Source organism: Rhamphochromis sp. 'chilingali' (genome assembly GCF_963969265.1).
Source record: "Rhamphochromis sp. 'chilingali' genome assembly, chromosome: 15".
NCBI lineage: Eukaryota > Metazoa > Chordata > Actinopteri > Cichliformes > Cichlidae > Rhamphochromis > Rhamphochromis sp. 'chilingali'.
In genome coordinates, this window is record NC_137942.1 from 10,333,567 (window position 1) to 10,352,936 (window position 19,370).

The 19,370-nt window shown below is 41.2% G+C and overlaps 1 protein-coding gene across 1 annotated transcript in view; it reads left to right on the plus strand.

Moving 5' to 3' along the window:
* The window catches only part of baiap3 (BAI1 associated protein 3), a 48,426-nt gene that overhangs the window by 16,620 nt on the left and 12,436 nt on the right, over positions 1-19,370 (plus strand). The window contains exons 3-17 of the mRNA XM_080905110.1: positions 6,777-6,864; positions 8,498-8,581; positions 8,774-8,881; positions 9,398-9,457; positions 12,469-12,535; positions 12,797-13,010; positions 13,278-13,322; positions 15,626-15,703; positions 16,323-16,428; positions 17,181-17,288; positions 17,376-17,468; positions 17,770-17,873; positions 17,963-18,080; positions 18,260-18,384; positions 19,172-19,262. Of these exons, the coding sequence (XP_080761236.1) occupies positions 6,777-6,864; positions 8,498-8,581; positions 8,774-8,881; positions 9,398-9,457; positions 12,469-12,535; positions 12,797-13,010; positions 13,278-13,322; positions 15,626-15,703; positions 16,323-16,428; positions 17,181-17,288; positions 17,376-17,468; positions 17,770-17,873; positions 17,963-18,080; positions 18,260-18,384; positions 19,172-19,262 (1,489 nt within the window). The remainder of the gene's footprint in view (positions 1-6,776; positions 6,865-8,497; positions 8,582-8,773; positions 8,882-9,397; positions 9,458-12,468; positions 12,536-12,796; positions 13,011-13,277; positions 13,323-15,625; positions 15,704-16,322; positions 16,429-17,180; positions 17,289-17,375; positions 17,469-17,769; positions 17,874-17,962; positions 18,081-18,259; positions 18,385-19,171; positions 19,263-19,370) is intronic.

The window sequence follows — 19,370 nt, forward strand, 5'->3', positions numbered from 1 at the left end:
AATTACCTATAAACAAGGTCAATGAATGCGGCAATATGAATAATAATACTTAATTGTACAGAAATATACAGTTAACAGTTGGTTTAAATAATAAAGGATTGCATTCATATAGCGCTTTTTGAGAACCTCAAAGCGCTTTACAATTCCACTTTATAATTCCCCTCTGGCCATCACCAGTAGGTGAAGTGTCTTGCCCAAGGACACAACGACCGAGCGTGTCCGAGCCGGGGCTCAAACCGACAACCGTCTGATTACAAGGCGAACTGCCAACTCTTGAGCCACGATCGGCCTAAATAGCAATAATACCGGTAATAATTATTATTTGATGTAAAAACAGTTTATAAGAATCACTTTATATATTTTTCCATAGCATTACATTTGAATTTAACAGTTCAATCTTTCAAATAACGGACAAATATTTGTGAAATTATGATACATTTTTGAATGTATTTTAACAATATAAATATGCATATGTACAGACAGATACATTTAAAAAACAAGAAAATTCTGTTTTATTACATTTACAGTGATTTTATGTTAATTTACATTTGAAATGTAAAATCACAGTCTATTTATGTGAATTTAATGATATTCTAGAAGAACAGTACAAAACTGTAAAATACACAGTAAAATACTTTTATATTACAATTTTTTTTTACAGTGTATAAACAGTACTAAAATATAGCAAAAGCTGAATCTTCAAAATACTGGGGATAATTGAGAACAAAAAGCTACCAAACAAAACCCACAGACCATGACACCACACTGATCAGGATAAAATTTATATACGGTTCCCGTAGGGAATCCTTATATTACACAAGTTCCAAATAATGACCATATGTGGAAGTAGTCACAGTGAGACAAAATTTTAGGTTTCAGAAGTTAGGCTTTAAGCGTTTCTTTTAACTCTTTACACTATTGAGAGGCAATATTGTAATCATTTCAGATAGCTTAACCCACGTGTTTACATTTTTGTTTATGAGGGACAGCGATTCACAGGAAAAGTAGCTGATGGGTTGCTCCAACCTCCAGAATAATAATGATCAAGTTTCCTTGATTGGTTTCCTCAAAGTATGTTTTGCTGATCCTATTTTTGTCCTTCAGTCAAACAAATTTTTTAACTTTAAATCCTTCTCATCACATACAAGGTCTTCAATAATCAGCCTCATCTTATCTTAAAGACCTCATAGTACCATATCACCTCAATAAAACCCTATCCTCTCGGATTGCTGGCTTACATGTGGTTCCTGCGGTTTTTAAAGTAGAATCACTACTTTTTTATTTTTGCATTTTTCTAATGCCTTTCCTTTAACTGATATAAATATCAGAATGTATCTTATATCACAGTACATATTATAATTGTAATGAATGAACATGACATAGAGTGAAACATTGTTGCACAAGGATGTTTCATGAATTAAAATGAATTAAAATGTCAAATTTAATTAGCCGGTTTCTGGCATTTAGAGCATTCTGGATCAGATATTGGAACACTTTGAAAATTACTCAGTTTGTAGTTAAGCTTTAGTTTAGTTTAAAGTTCAGTTTTGGATTTGGTTTTTAGTTGTGGGAGTTGTGGAAATTATGAAAATCTAAAATACTACCAGACAGGCAACCTCTAATGCACATTTAGTTGTGTCAGTAAGCACAATGTTACAACGCTTGGTCAGCACTTGTAAGGATTGCATTGTAGTACGCTGGGACTCCATTTAACTTCATTTTTCAGTGGGCAGGATAGTTCCACAGAATTAAATAGCTAGACTTTGGCCAACTGTGAGTTTTATGAGATCATGGGTTTGTTGCAGATGTGAAAAGATTTCCTGGTTAATGTTGTATACCCTCACTGGCCACTTTATTTGGTAAAACTTGCTAATACTGGGCTGGTCTCCCTTTTACCCTCAAAACATCCTTAATTTTTGAAGATAAAAGGGGTGATCTGCTCTGATACTCATCAGACCGCATCATGTTTTTCCAAAGTTCTTTTGTCCACTTTTGAATGTCAGCCTCACCTTCTTGTTCCTAGCTGATAGGAGTGACACAGTGTGGTCTTCTGCCACTATAGCCCATCTGCTTCCAGATTCAACATTATGTTTGAGTTAATATTGGCTATCCAAAGCAGACTGGCCATTCTTCTCTGAACTCTGGCATCAACAAGGCATTTTCTCTTTCACTGCAGACCAGTAGATATTTTCCCTTTTGGAGACCATTCTCTGTAAATCCTAGAGATGGTGGTGTGGGAAAAAAACACTGACAAGCCTGTCTTCAACAACAATCTTGTCACATTCAAAGTCATTTATTAAATGACCTGTTATCCCAATGCTAATTTTGGGTTTGATCTTCAGTCGGTAGCCTTAACCATGTCTCCATGCCTAAATGCATTAAATTGCATTTTTTTTCCCTTAAAAATAACCAAATAACAACAGAGAAGACAAATCAAACACAAAAATAAACGTGTAAAAAAACAAAGTGGTCCCACACATTTTTACAACATTTGAAATGTTATAGTGATGCGCTATTCTTCATGGTAATGAGACATGCTGTGATGCATGGCCTGGGGACACTAGCACTAACAAGAAGACATGACGCAGAGCAGGACGTGGCAGAGATGCAGATGCTAAGATTATCATTTGGGTGACGAGAATGGATAGAATTATGAACAAGTATATCAGAGGGAAAGCTGAAGTTGAGACATTCAGAGACAAAAGTGACGATAAAATTCTGAGATGGTTTGGACATACAGTGGAAGCATAGTGGATATACTGGGCAAATGATGTTAAATATAGAGCTGCCAGACAGGAGAAAAGAGAAAGACCACCCTAGAAGATTTGTGGATGTAATGAAGCAAGACAAGCAGAGAGTTAGTGTGACAGAAGAGGATACTAAGACATAGTTAGATGAAGGCAAATGATCCGCTGTAATGACCCCTAAAGCGAGCCGTCAAAAGAAGAATAAGATTGTGCATGCTCAAAGAGCTCTGAGGGGGCACATCTTACTTAAAATTGTGAAAACAGTATGTGATAAGTGGGGAAAAAGTTGAAGGAAGGAATAGCCATTTACTCAAAGTATCCAGGAGAATTGTCTTTTACCTCAGCAATCCTTTAATTGTGTCTTTGTGTCAGATTTCTTGTTGACACTGCTTTTGTTTTCAGAAGGCATGCCAAACCTTTACTTTAAACCTGACAGTGGTCTGTTTTAAAATATGTCAGATCCACAGTCAGCCACTGACCCACGGAATGAGAAAGTAAAAACTGTGAAACGCAACTGGGAAGCAACCAAGAAGTCTTGAGTTGGAAATAATTTCACACCAGGCTACTTTTATGTCTGTCAGTACCACTGGCTGCATGAGCGACTGCAGATTCTTCCACGGTATTGAATGGAAAGATTCAATCAGAGCTTTTGTGATTTTATCTCCGCGCTGAAGCCTTCCACCTGTAATGTTTTGCTGCTTAATCAAATGTGTAATTAGAGTATAACAAACAGTCTTCTGTGTTGTTTTGAGGGGTTCCTTGTCATAGAGATCTCAGTTTATGATTGGAGCCACAGGCTTATATTATGGATTGACATCCATAAGGAATTAGATTAAAAATAAATAAATAAATAAAACAACATTTAACTTTACTAGAAGATGACGCAGATGACAGCGATGTCGGCAATATTAATTACTATGTATGCACTGCCATCATGTATTGGGGTTTGAAGTGAAGGGCTTCTGTCATCTTCGCACTCTCAGTCAGTTCAGGTTTATTCTGAGATATTCTTTTAGACAGAAGACATTCTTGTTTTTATTTGTTTTCCTTCTGATTTACTCTCCAGACAGGAAATCATAACTGAAGCATTTGAATGAATTCGGAAAATAAATTACAATAAAATGAGGTTTTAAAAAAAGGGACCTGTTTCCTAGCAACATCAAATCAGTTTGTTATTCTGGTAGCGTGCGTGTGTGTGTGTGTGTGTGTGTGTGTGTGTGTGTGTGTGTGTGTGTGTGTGTGTGTGTGTGTGTGTGTGTGTGTGTGTGTGTGGATGAGAGATGGAGAGAACGATTTAACTTAATACATCTTTAATATATCTTTTTGATGTATCATGTTAAAATGGACTTGATTTGCATCATTTGTGCTGTACTGCTTCCCATGAACATGTTGTCCCAAGCCCCCAGAAAGAAAAAAAAGTATCCCAGACTGTTTGGACAAATCCTCAAGCTGACTGACAAAAGATGGGACAGATTTCTGGATACAAAAATACTCTCAATTCAACCCGGATGTGGAGAGAACCGAGTGTCTCTAAACACAAGTCTTAGTGTGGAATGAAGCTTATTTGTACTATTTGTGCAAATGAAAACTGAAGCTCCGTGAAACAAAGCTCCCAATCCCTTGTTAGTGGAACAGGCTTTGTCTTTGACAGACTCGGTTTGGGGGTTTCTTTCAAATGCTGTCTGAGGAGGTTTACTTACGAAAAACAGCTGTGGTTTTATTTTCTGTATAATGCAGGAGGGTGGTTGAAAAGTATAGCTATGGGTTTTATTCAGAACTGTTTTAATGTAGAGCAAATTCAGCAGCTGTCCTGGTTATCAGTTAATTGCTGGATTTTTTGTTGTTGTTGTTGTTGAAATGTCACTTAGACAAAAGAAGATACCATTTGTTTTGGGATTTTTGATGGGAATAGGCAAGAAATCCTGAAGCAAGTTTGAGTGTCGAATTTTTTATTGAGTAAACATTAAATAATGCTTAGCTAGTCTTACTGACTAATGGACATTCAACAAGTTCCAAACATATTCAAAAAGGTTGGGGTTTTTTAAAAGTTTTATTTTTATTTTGGGGATGTGTTGAGGGAAATTTGGGATTTAGTATCTGACCCAAAGAAACTTCAGATTAGATTAGTTGGGGATCAAATCACTAAGGCAAGATTCACAGAGGATTCAGGCTTTCCAGAATTTTGAGGTCAGGATATCTTTACTAGGGCAATTGTCATAGCAACTATAACCAGTCATCAAAAGACTAGCTAGCAGGGCTTTGACTAATGTTAGCATTAGCCAAGCTAGCTAATGCTTGTTACTAACTTTGTTTATATCCAACAGCTTGATTATTCACTGCAATGATCAATTACTCCTATAAAAAATAAACAGACGGGCCAATTCATGCTCTCAGGATATTTGCATAAAAAATTTAATTGACTAACAGCCATGCTGGCACTTCAGAAGTTGAATTTCTCTTGACTTTCGCCACGTGTAGCGTAAGAAAAGAGAATTCATTTCAGCAATGCATGACATCACCAACTCAAAGTGACAAGAAGTGAGAACACTGAAGCCTGAAATACAGCCATGTGAATCGCCATAATGACCAGTAAGGCTGCAATGGCTCAGTCACCTGAAATGAGTTGTCGACTTTTTATGGGTTGAAACTGCAATGAAGAAAATACTCTTTAGAAAATATTCATACATGATTTATTCCCTCCAAATATCTATAAACTGTCACTTACCTACAAAAAAGATTTCTAACTCCATCAATTTTACAAACAGAGTCAGATGAAATGGCATCATGCCAATAAACTGCTTTGGTAAAATGGTTTCTTGGCTGTAGATTAAAAAAAAAACAACCACTGAAGGCCTAACATTAGACACTGATATTGGGAGGACTGACCTCACTGTCAAGCTGTACACCTCACTTTTCTTTTTTTTCTTTTTTTTGGGGGGGTATACCAAAGGCATGACACTCAAAGATAAATCAAATACCATTGCAATGCAGTGTTTTTCTCTTTATCCCTGTTCACAATTATAAACCCATAAAAAAACACTATGTGGTATAGTTATAGCCATGCATGAGTGTTATGTTAAAATGAATGTTTTAGTGACTCTGATATGATTATAAAAGTTTACCCAAGGAAACTTTCACTTTTCCAGTTCAACTGGGCCTCACCCCAGTGGAAACTTCACCAACTCACCCAGCATGGCAGCAATTAGTATCCATTAAAAACCTCATGGGTTTACCATCTGCTGCCCCACCACTGTGATATTCAGTAAGTGCTGGGATGTGGGATGCTGGGATGCTAATAAAGGAGTGTGTCAGGGCCTCTGTGGACAGTTCTTTTAAAGTATGCCAGGATAAGAAAAGAGGTAGATGTGGTGGTAGGGTTAGGTGGTGGAGGTGAGAAGTTAAAGGCAGAGTGGCTGCTGGTGTCTGTGAATTCCATAAAGGCTGAGGGGAAGATTCCCCCTAGAGAGATTTGGACGATACTGGGAGAGATGGGGTGTAAGTGGTGGTGGTGGTGGTGGTGGTGGGGATTCCCAAGGTGTTCAGCCAGCTCAGTGAATGTGCCCGAATCACCATGACAACTGGGGCTGGCGGGAGTCCGGGGATTCACTCACACCTGGAGGAAACAGAAACATCATTTGCATTTTGCACACAGCCCGGCTCATAGCAGATTAACATGGTTCATGCAGGGTGCAGACATGCTGACTTTTTCTTTTTTTAAGCTTGAGACAAGAGGGTGTTTGATAAGTAATAAAAAGCTGAACGGTAGGCGATGGAGTCCAGTAGTTCAACATTAAAAGAAAAAGATCCTCTTTATTGACAGATGCTTCTTCAAAGTGTCTGCAAACAGGATGCTGTGTGATCCCACAAATGTCACTGAATCCTGCTGTAATTACCATCCATAAATAATTTAGGTTGATCAGATTGTGTGGGTGTATAACAGAGTACAACATGCATTTCAACTCACTTTTTTATTTTCCCTCTCTATCTTTAGAGATAATCGATTTTCAATGTGTTCCGTCTACTTGGCAGGATTTCAGAGGAGAGCGTGGAGTTCTTTGAGCGTATGAATGCCATCCTGCAGAAACAGGAGAACATGATGCGGGCGGCCCAGGCGGAGGTAACCCCCACCTAACCTCCTCATTTCTGTCTGTTACAGGCTTGAAACATGTACAGCATGTGTAGCGAGTGTAGATCTCTGCGCTGTCTTTCAGCCCACCACCATGACCACTCTGACGTCTATGGACAGACGGACTAGGTCAAGCAGGGCGCTCAAAGGGCTGGAAACTCGGCTGTGACAAACTGCTGTCGAGGCTGTGTTCAGTTTCTCCTACTGCCAAAGCTAGACAGTGATGCTTTTTAAAAATTTGTAGCAAATGCTTGATGATTTCATTTCCAAATTGCTGTATCGCTGTCAGCAAAATAGCCAATAAGCCCAAAGCAAACTGCTGACTGTGATCAAAACAGAAGGTATATTCACTCAGCATGCCATTTATCATATTGTCTTCTGGAAACATGATTTTTTTGTTTGTTTGTTTTGTTTTTCCCCTACCCGTCGGTGGCTAAATTTACGCTTATTTATTTATTTTGTTTGTGTGTGCAAGATAGAAAGACAATTGAACTCTGAATTTCTATTCCACCAGAGGGATCAAGTTGAGTCAGATTCATTTGTATAGTGCTATTCAAACACAAGGTAAGTCAAAGGGCTTTACAGAGGGCTTTCCATGCAAATGAAATTGAGTGACATCCCATTCTTAATACATTGGGTCTAATCCGATTTCAGCCCATTCCTTTCCACAAGGTTTAGGAGTTTGTTTATAGAAGTTTTTGACCATTTTTCCAGGAGCTCAGAAGAGTTTGGACATTGATGTTGGCACTGATTTACGAGTTGTCCCTTGTAAACCTGTCCATAACTATTGACCATTTCTCCATTCTTGAACCAGTCGTCAGTGGAAGTTCAACTTGAGTTCCGTTTCAACTTTCGGTCTGGTTGTGATCATGTTGTCTTTCAGCACTTTTTGATGTTGTGCAGAATACATTGCTGAATCAATAACTACAACCTGACTGGCTCCTGAGGGTATGGGGACAAGACCATAATGTTTTTATGCCTTTATAAGGTTCTTTTCATAGCTGTCATTGGTCAACAACAAACAAATATTGTACAAATATTTGTTGGCCAATGACTTTGACCCATCATCAAGAGCACATTCTTTTAGGCACGGTTTTTATCCTTGTGTTCAGTGGCAGGTTTGCTGTAATGTTCTTTTTGGAGAACAAAGGCATTTGACTACCCTTCAGTTTTTATGATTTTTTGACACCAATTACCTGCAGATCCTGTTAAATTATTTCATTTTTTATTCTTTTTCGCAAAAGAGAGCAGCTCTTAGGATGAGTTGTGCATTCATGGAAAAACTGCAAATCATTTGAAATCTGTGACACAGTAGGAATTTTTTAATTAGATATGTGTCTTGAAGATAATTTCCATGAAATTTCCTCAGTTTTCAGTGAGACGTCTTAGATTGTAATTTTTGCTTTTGTGTTTTTAGTTCAAAAAGATTATTATATTGTTGTATTGATGCTATTACCCAAATAAATGGGCGTTGTACTTCTCCTACCACTGGAAGATTTTTTTAGGTTGAAAAAAAAAAAAAAAAAAAAAAAGCCAAACATGTATCTTATAAGTTCTTCCTCTCAACACAGCCTTTATCCAAGGCCAATTTTATTTTGGCTGAACTGGTTTTGTCCTCTCGCAGTGCCAAAGAGGGGCCTGCACAGTTCCACCACCCCAAGAGCATGTGGACCAGGCCTTTATCCCCGACAGAATCAGCAGGACAGAGGTGCGTGAGCTCAGCTTCTCTGTTTTCATCTTATTTCAGCAGGGATTAAATCTCAAAACTCACAATAACAACACAGTTGAGGCTTTTTATTCCTGCTTTTGATGTGCAGTGGAGCAGAACGCATAAGGGCAAAAGAACACGAGCTTTTTATTTTTGAAAGGTTGTTATTAACTGGAGTGTGTTTTCATGTAGCTGGACCTGCTTTATGAGGAAGCTGTGTACACGGTGGTCAACAGGGTTGGAGTGCCCTCACCCGAACATGTGAAAAGTGACGATGAGCTATTTGCTTACCTGCTGAAGGTATCTATTTGTCTGTCTGTCCGTCCGTCCATCCGTCTTTTTCTCTGTCTCGTGGACACATGAGAAGAGCAGACTGTATTTCTTGAGCTTCATTAAATCTCTGTCAGTAACACTGATGGTAGCCTCAGAGAGAGCGTTATTTGTTGTGAGCGGGCTGTAAGAATCAGAGCAGATGCTCTTGGCTCAAAACTGATTAAACATCAAAGCCCAGTCACACTGTGTACTGATATTCAGCTGTTATATTACATTCATTCAGATGATGTCATGCTATGAATCGTAGTCTCCTTTTGTTTTTTTCTGAAGTGGGCATCTTTTTCTGGCTTTCTTGTTTTAACAGAAGGTTAGCTTCTGCCAGGGACTTTGACCGAATTATGTTTTTTTATATTTCTGAGATGGTTTGTTAGATTTAAGCAGTAACTCTGTTATCTATTTTGTAGGTTTTAATCTTGCTACCAAGAAACTCTAAGTCAGATATGGTTAAAAGGTCTTTTTTGACTGACACTCTCCTCCTTAAAGGTTTTTGATATGGGTGAGGAAGAACATGAAATCATTCTCCAAAAAGTTCAAGAATCCAAGGTGAGATTTGTTTGTGGTGTTCAAGCAAATTTTGTGTCTTCTGTTATAGGACAGGCAGAATTCAGCTGTAGTATTATGTGACTTCTATCAAATATTCTTTTTTCGGGTGAGCCTTTCACGATATCCCTAAGTTAAAGTGAAACATTGTAGAAAAAAAAAAAATCCTGAAAAAAGTCAGCCATGCCCCCGCAGGAGGTGCAGAATCAGAGCACAAAAACAAAAATGTGTCCAAAATGTGTGTTTGATGTGTCCATCAAAGGCACAGGAATGCAGGGAACAGTTCATAACCCCTCAAGGGGCCGACCCGGAGGGTGATGGTCCAGAAATCCATAGTTCGTTAGAGGCCGGCGGCACAGGAGTTCATGATCAAACGGTTCAGGGGGCCAGCCGTGCGGACGGCAGTGGCGGCGATGGAGCAGGTCCGGGGGCCGCCCACAATGGCCATGACGCCCAGCCAGAGGCCTGGAAAGTGGCCGGTGATGTCGAGGAGATGACCGTGGAAAAGCCAGCTGTGCTAGGCGTGGACGAGGTGGTGGCGTGGCAATAGCAGGACCAGACGAGGCAGGACCAGACGAGGCAGGTCCAGCTGCGTGCAAAGGAGCAGATGGCGGCGCTGCAAGCCACAGGTGGTGGAGCAGGTGGTGGCTGAACGGACTCAGAGATGTCAGCAGACACGGAGAGATGCTGGGTGGGTGCTCCAGAACCCCCAGCTGACGTGGCACAAGGCTGGACAGACCCGAGCCCTCCAGCTGGAACATGCAGCGACGTGGGAGCCGCGGAGTGCTGAACAGACTGTTGAGCAGTTGGCTGTGCAGATGTTTGGGCTAATGAAAGGGGTATAGGTGACAAAACTGAAGCCTGACCTGGAGGCAAAACTGATGACGGAACAAATGACTGAGATAATAACTGAGCAACAGACTGAACTATGGAAAAAATGAGAGGTTGTAGTGACTGTGGTAGTGGTTGCTGACTTAACTCTGAGCCTCCAGAACACAAGGACAGGGGCTGGATAGGCTTGCCTGAGCCTCCAGCGGACACAGGAATGGGTGCAGGCACCTGCCAGACATGAGCCCACCCACCCGAGGAGTAGGTACGGGTGCAGAGGTAGGCTGTGTCCTGGCTGGCCTCACCCTGGGAGCCGGGACAGGTACCGGCGACAGCTGGGCAGCTGCTGTCCCCACCCGAGGAGCTGGTACAGGTGCAGGGACTGGCAGAGCCTCAGCCAGCCTGGAAACCAGAGCAGGGACCAGCTGGACCTCAGCCTCCCTCACCTGAGGGACTGGTACAAGTGCAGGGGAAAGTTGGGCCCGAGCTGCCCTGGGTGCAGGGACTGGAGCTCAGGAGCATTTTCACTGACAGTTTCTGTGTAAATGGGCTGGTGAGTAGCACCGTCCGGGGGTAAAGCCACTCTAACGGTGGACACAAAAGCATGGTGAGCTGGGTCAAGGTGAAATGGTTCTGAAACACAAAACTCAACTTGATTCAATGGTTCTGAGGCACTGAGTCCAAGCTAGCCAGTTTTAATAAGGCAGATGGTACTCTGTTGCTAGTCACATTTTCCAACTGAGGCACAGAAAAAAATACGGTGAGGTACTGGCGGAGCAACACTGGGAGTCTCAGACACAGAAGCAGGATTATCGAGGTTCAGAGGAGTCGGTTGAAAAACCAAAGTGTTCATAGAAGGAGCGTGATTAACCATGGATGAAATGGCAGTAAGTCTGGTACCAGAATGTGGAGAATGTGGCAAACAGTCATTTTCACTCACGAAAGTCATCTGCTCAGCTGCCGTGGAGCGACGGCGGCGTGAACACTGCCTTCTCCTGGAAGAGGGAGGAGACGGGTCGGCCCGCGAATCCTCCAGCGTTCTTGGCTGAAAATCCTCCAGCTCTTCACACAGGAGCAGCTGCTCAGGGTGGACGCGTACGATGGAAACAAGGAAGTCTTGAATGAGTGGGTGTAGTGCGCCAAATAGCCAGGGAAGTCCAGAAACCATTCTCTGTAACCGAATAGCTAGCTCCTCCTGGTATTCCTTAAAAGGCAGGGCAAACCACTCCTGACATAGAAACTCCACCACGTAAATCATGTCCTCCTGGAGCTCAGCGGAGGGATTGTGAGCTGCTGGGTCCATTGTCTGGTCGTAGTCTTCTGTCACAATACGGCTGTGTGCAGGCAAGAGAAGGACCCAAACGCAAACTCGCAGAGACAAAGGTAAACTCAAAAACACAGCTTTATTGCTGGTGTAGGGGGACACAAAAAAACAATACTAAACTAAAAAACCTAAAGCACAAGGAGCCACAGGGACCATCACACAGCTATGAGGGACTCTACAACACAACACTGACAAAGAGAAACACAGGGCTTAAATACACTGAGGGATAACGAGGGAATGAGAGACAGAAGGAGAGCACAGCTGGGAGCAGTCATGCTGGATGAGACAAGGGAAGAAAAACTAGAAACACTGACATGATACACGGACCTTCAAAGTAAAACAGGAAACACACTGACTGAACTCTAGACAACTTAACAGCAACTGGGGAGACGGAACATAGGAACCTGAAACATGGTACAAAAAGTCACAGTAGACATAACATGGAACGCAGGGAAGCCATATTACAAAACCTAAGAACTAAACCTATGATAACCATAACTGAAACCTAGGGAAATAAGAAACAGTACAACAAAGGACTCAAAACATGAACCATAATATAAAAAACACAAGAACTCAAAAAGCTGGGTCAGAAAGACCCAGAACCGTGACAGTAACAAGTAAAAGCTACAGCATGTTTTTTGGGGCTTTTTGGCTATTTACTTGACTGCCACTTTGCACTTTTTAATATCCACGTAAAGAACTTTGAAGTGTTTTGAAATAGAGGTTGCCTGAGTTTTACTGACTTTTTACTTGAAGTTTATCAGGAAATAGGAAGTTATTGTTTTTTAAAATTCATGCCCATCATCCTTGAAATATACTCAGATGTTTTAAACTAAACAGGCATGAAATTCTTTTTCCACAGAGAGCTAATTTTTCCTTGAGAGTTTCTGTTATGAAAGCAAAGAATCTAATGGCCAAGGATGCAAATGGTGAGATATTTCATTCATTACATGTTCTTTTTCTAATATTTAATTGAAATGCTTCATCCACTCACTGTGATTAATCACTTTACTTCTCTACTCTGACACTTTGTACAAAAAGAAGCCAATAAGCCTAAAGTGTAAGGATGAGTGCTGATGTTATAATCCAAGTAATCTGCTATAATGTTTACTCTATGACCAATGAACTATGCTAATGAAACAGCAATAACAGTAACTATCCAACACTGTCTTCTGGTTGTCACCCTGCAGGCTACAGTGACCCGTACTGCATGCTGGGCATCCTCGTGGGCCAGAGCCCTCGGGAAACGGAGGAGAAGAAGGAGAGAAAGTTCAGCTTCAGGAAGAGGAAGGACAAGCTGGAGAAACGCTCCAGCACCAAGGAAGTGTTACCAGCCAGGTGTATTCAGGTGACTGAGGTCAAACCTGAGACTCTGAACCCAGTGTGGGACGAGCACTTCGTGTTGTGAGTATAAGACAAATTCTAACCTTTATCAGAGAGCTGCACACGCTGGTATGTGTGATATGCAGGAATCACGGTTTCATTAGTTTCACACTAACGCCCAAAGCTGCTAGTTATGTGACCAGTGCGCCACAATGTCATTTCTGTGAAAAGAGCCACTGAAGAATTGAGCCGATTATTGTCAGTGTTGCTGATGAAATTGAGCGCTTAAACGATGATGTTTCCGGGTCTTTAGTTTTTTATTGTTGCTTTGCTGTTGTTGTGTTCTAGTGAAATAGACGATGTCCACAATGACCTCTTACATCTGGACATATGGTAAGATAATTCAATTCAACTTTATTTCCTATTAATGCAGTGTGTGATCTGAGGAGACTGTGCATAGTAATGCCAAGCTCTTACAGCTACAAACATAACCTACAGTATATTTGATTTTGCTTTAATGCCAGATTACTACATTGCATTGCAGAAATTTAAAAGAAAACATATATGGAAGCAGAGAAACAAGAGGTGGTAAATAAATATATTAAGTATACAATAACTGATTACTTTATCAGTTAATAATTAGTTCTATGCAAACTTTTGAAAAACATGACAAATTGAATTATTCTCAACTAATGTGTTTGATTTGATCAGTTAGCTGTCAAAATCTATTGATATACAATTGAGTTAATTCTTCTGCTCTTGCTCTTGACTAAGGCGGTCGCACTTTTCTCCTCTCCTCCTCCTCCTCTCCCTCAGCTTCCCTGCTTAGCCTCTTATGTCCTTGTCTAGTCTCGTGTTTTTTTGTATTACTTTTCCCTGGAACACTCTCTCTGTTCTCTAAAACCTAAAAGAGGAATTATGGATTGGATCAACTGGTCCCTAAATGCAATTGACACCCCTTTCTCAACGAGAAGTTTGGGCTTGGGTGAGCCTGAGTGCTGAAGATATCTACCTATTCGGAACCATGGTAACAGGGTTCTGGCGGATCGGAGCTGGCTTGGCCCTGACTTATCAAAGAATTAAGAAAGCGGAACCAGCTGTTCAAACCCCCACAAGGCTGCCCGCTGGGATTGGAACGATGGGAAGAGGCGTGAGTTTCTCAAAATGGGCTCATTGAGTGCAGCACGGATAAGATCTTGGAGAGGCTACGGCTGCTGTGAATACTCAGAATAAGATCTCTGACTGCAGACTGGATACATCTCAGAAGGGCTAGCTCGGAATAACATCTCTGGGCGCAAATTGGATGACATCTCGGGGAGGCACACTGCCGTGAGTTCTCAGAAATCTGCTCCTTGAGCACAAGAAATGACAACATCACAGAACGCAAGTATGGCGAAGCTCGCGGCTCTCCAACGGGAGATTGAGAGACCAGTGTTGGACTGTAGAACTGCTTTGAAATTCATATGAGCTGTTCGCACTAACGTAAAAAGCACCATCACCTCATGCGGATACCCCTTTGGCGCCAGCTGCGTTCGCAGGGCTGGAGCCGAACAAAAACACCCTGATAACGACTGTGTTTAGTCTGTTCCTTCCCATTCCATGCAAGGCCACCTGGGTTGGCTGGAAGACTGTTTACTTAGCCTAGCAGGGCGAAGGACACTGTCTCAGCTGAACTCTGAACACGCACACACATACATGTACACTGATATGCACACACTCATCCCCCCTCCCTTTCCAAACGCCTTCGACGCTTATTCCCTTCCGATGCTGCACCCTTTACCCACCCCTGTTGCTTGTCATGTGTTTCTTTGGTGTATTAAGAGTTTTTTCATGTGCTATGTGCAGAGGTGTTTTTTTCTGTTCTCAAACTGATCTCCCTGTTGGAGCTCAGTCTGGAGTTATTTTTTTCTCCTTATCTTTCCTCATGTGGGGCATTTTCCATTGTTATACCTCTCTGACCTGTCTTCCCCATGTGATGTTTTGTGTAATGTATATATGGTCGGAGTGTAAGATGGCGCTGCCATTGAGTGCAATAGGTCGGCAGCCTTATGAAATTTCCCCTTGTGGGACTAATAAAGGTATATCAATTCAATTAAAATTAAATGTAAGGCAGCATACTCTTTCAGCTGAGAAACATAAATCATCACATTTTGGGTTTTTTGGAAAATTAACAGTCAAAAAAAGTTGATATTTTGTATTTGAGCAACAAAATCCTCTAAAATAGCTCATCACTGCAGCTCTAGAAAAGTCACAGAGCTCTATCTTTTTTATTACTTTGTCAAAAGCTTTACAATCTTCCCAGTTTAGTGCCTGGTTCTGCTCACTTTGTCAATTTTAGCAGATCAAAGTTTTACAAGCAAAAGAGAAAACGTCCAAAGTGAAGCGAAGCAATCATCCTTTCTAATTATGCAAAAATGTAACAATTTTATCCGCATCATTCAGTGTGAATATCATTACTATGCAAATCAAATAGCCTGTTAAAATGTGATGTTCTAAATTACAAAATGTCCCCATTATTCAGCTGTTACCAAAACATTTCCTGCCTCTTGTCATGGTAAAAGTTGCTTTTCTTAAACAACAATGGGCCTTGATTATAGATGACCTTCTCTTCTCAGTTTATTACAGCTTCTTACAGCCTCTCATTTTTTGCAGTAAGTGAGAGTGTAACAAGCTTTTATTCGTCTTCTTTCCTTCAGGGATCACGATGACGACGTATCTGTTGCTGAGGCCTGCAAAAAGCTCAATGAAGTCAGTGGACTTCGAGGAATGGGCAGGTAGAAAAAAGTACTGCATGCTAACTACAGTAATTCTGGATTTCCAGCGTAATTTTGTCAGAAATCCTTAAAACTTTCCTAATTTTGGAAACAATTAAACTTGTTAATTCGTGAGTCCAGTTGACATTGCAACAGTAAAAATATGAGTCATTAAATATGTAATTTCCATGTGAATTATTCCAGAAGTTCCAGCTGATGAGTATAGAGACCTGGTTTGTCTCCGCATGTTCAAAAAGCTGATAGCAGCCTACTTGTTAATTTTACGGGATCATTTGGTATTTGCCCTTTGAAAGACTGACATACAGAAAACCCTGGTGCCAATAAATCTGTGCACACAGAAAACATGAGGAGATCTGCCAGGTCACAGAGAGACTAATAAATAGCAGACATGTCTAATGAAAACCTGAGAATGCCAACCATAGCCAAGGGATTAAAGGATCCTCATCCCGTGGTGAAAAATCTGCAATTTTAATCCAACAAGAAAGTAACAAGTGGTCAGCTGGCATCAGTAAATAAATGCAGTATCTCTAATTGTGAGTCACACATAATGAAGGCATTAGCTAAATGCAGAAAAACTGAAAACTCACCATTTACTTTGTTCCTCGCATTTTCCGCTCAGGTATTTTAAGCAAATAGCAAAGTCGGTGCGTGCGAATGGATCTGCATCATCAGGCTCTGAGGAGAATGTAGATGACTTCCTCGGATGCATCAATATTCCTTTGAATGTGAGTGAACAAAGTGCAACTGTCTCCGCAGAGAAACCACACACAAGCTTTTCTTCTTTCAGCTGCTCCCTTTAGGGGTCACCACAGCGAACCATCTGCCTCCGTCTCACCCCAATCCTTAGCATCTTCTTCCATCACACTAACCCTTTGCATGTCTTCCTTCACTGAATCCCTGAATCTTCTCTGTCACAAATCTTCTTTATCCTCCTGCCCGGCAGCTCCATATTCAACATCCTTTGTACATGTCATCCTCCTCTGCACATGTCCAAACCATGTCAGCCTTGCCTCTCTACCTTTGTCTTCAAACTGCTGAACCTGAGATGTCACTCTGATATACTCATTTCTAATTTTGTCCTGTCACTTCTGGTCACTAACAGTCTTACCGTCTTTAACTCTGCTAGCTTCCGCTTGGCCTCTTTTGGGCTTTTTTTTGTTGATTGGTTGGTTATTGTTTATTTGTTTTTTTCCAGTGCCACCACATCCAAAGCAAACATCATAGCACGTCTCCCACCATCTTGTAAATCATCTCCTTCTCTTGCTGCTATCCTTCTGTCACGAATCACCTCTAATACTTCACCCGCTCCATGCTTCTTCCCTTCTCTTATGCTCAATCTGTGGCTTCAGATGGTTTAGCCCATTAATTCTACCCCTGCCCCTTGCATCTTCAAAATCTCACACAAACTCATATACATTAAAGGACATACTGTAAAAGTTTTGTCAGTATGTCAAGTCAAGCTGCTTTCCTTCTTCAGGAAATTCCCGTTATGGGCTACGACACCTGGTTCAAGCTTGAGCCACGCTCGAGTGCATCTAAAGTTCAGGGAGAATGTCACCTGATTCTGAAGCTCTTCACCAGCCAGGTATTAAAAGTACAACAGTTATTCATTATATAAAAATGTGTCTTCCTCTGTGTACGATAAGACTTCAAATGTTCATTTGACCTTCAGAGAGAGACAGCTTTGTCTAAGAAGGAGACAAATGTCTCCATTCACAAGAAACTGCTGAGTCAGATTGTGGAGTATGAGCATGCTCATGTTAAGGTGAGTTTCCTTTAGATGGTTTTTTTTTCTACGCACACACTTTTATAACAGCTTCTATTGTTTTCTGTTTAACTATTTAGTCATATTTTTTATCATTAAATGTAAACTTATACAGATGGAAATAATCCTGCTGTCAGAGAGTGAAAGGCAGGGTACACCCTGCATAGGCTGCCAGTTTATCACATGGCTAAAATGATTGTATTTAGAAACAAAGCCTCAAAAGTGCACAAACTGTACAAAGAGTTTCTTCTTACATTGAAGTGTGGTTGAAATGACTGTAATCTTCCACATGTATTTCCAGCGAGAGCCGTACAACTGGAACGGGCAGGTTTCTCCTCCAGCATGGACTGTGCTAACTCACCATGCTGTGCAAACTGATCTCTCACCTCTGCAACAGGCTATTATGTGAGTATTAATGGAGGAATAAAATTGATCAAATGTTATATGAACGCTTTAGCATCAGGAGGAAGGTGCGTGTTTTATTTTTAATGCAGTCGCTGGCAGTGCTACAGCAGCCACCATCGGACCCAGAGGGTGTGCTACTCCCTGCTGCTGCGCCTCCTGAGGACTATCGATGCAGAGTGGGACCCTCCCGCTGTGCGGGGAGACCTAGTAGGTTCTACACCATTGCTCCCCCAACAGGGAAAAAAACAAAAACCTTTCATCATCTAGAAACAGTCACCTCATTAGCTCAGCTCCTCACTGACATTCATCAAGGTTTTTGGTTCAGCCAAAAATGTCTCACAGCCAGTGTACTAGAAGCTATAACTGAGGGCCCTTCCTGTGTCCAGGAGAGGCAGCTGTCAGACAGCTTCAGGCTGTACACAGAGCACTGCCTGTGCCTGATGAAGAACATGCGTCAGGTTTTCCCCTGCACCAGCGCTGCTGCCATTACACGCTACGAGCTCATGCTGAGGTAAAGGCACACCACCATCACATCACGCACTCGCCCGTGCTCTCATACCAACATGTTCAGCCATTCACCCCAACAAACACAGAGAGACTACAGAGAGTCACACTCTGTGGAGGAAGCAGTGTTGGGTTCCTTACTCACTAAACAATGTTTTAAATGTCATTGTTCATTACTCATGTCAAAAGAGCTATAACACCTTTTCCTCAAAGCCCAATTTGTTGTAAAAAAAAAAAAAAGACTAACACCTGACTAATGTACCAAGAGGGAAATTTTAACTAGAAGTCTTGGATAACTAGAAATGAGAAGCCATCGACAAGCAAAATCTGGATCAGCAAGAGAAGAATCGCCATCTTTTGGCTTTTGCCTGTACGTAGCAGTGACCAAAGGAAGAAAGTAAGAGCACAGAGATGAGGAGTCTGTATCTTATAAATTGCAGTAAAAGCAGCTAATTATTGAAGTTCATGTGCCTGGTTTGGACTAATTTAGAGGCGACTGGCTTTTTATAGAAGCTTTTACAGTAAGAAGTCTTGCTCTGCCCAGTTATCAGCACCTCAAGGGAACTCTTTTCTACACTCTGAAACACACACACACATAAAGTGACTCACTAACAGTTAAAGTTATCTTTCTCATTTTCTCCACAGATATGCAGAATCTTGCATACAATTAAAGTGCAATAGATATAGCTTTTATATTTTCTGAGGTGTAAAGAACATTATGTTACTGTATAACTGCTTTATGATATAATCGCACTCATACATTGTCGCTGGCTTTTTCTGTCTGTGACTGTCAGGGGGATTGGGTACATGCAAAACATGCGTGCCTTTAAGACTGTGTGTCCTCTTCGAAATGACCTGCATCTCGACATCACTACTGCTATTAAGGTAACAAGAAAACCTGTGTGGGTGACTCATGAAGTTTTTGACCAGCAGGATTTTTTTAATGTAGTACATAAATTAATTGTTGTCCTTCATGCATGTACTTATGAAACT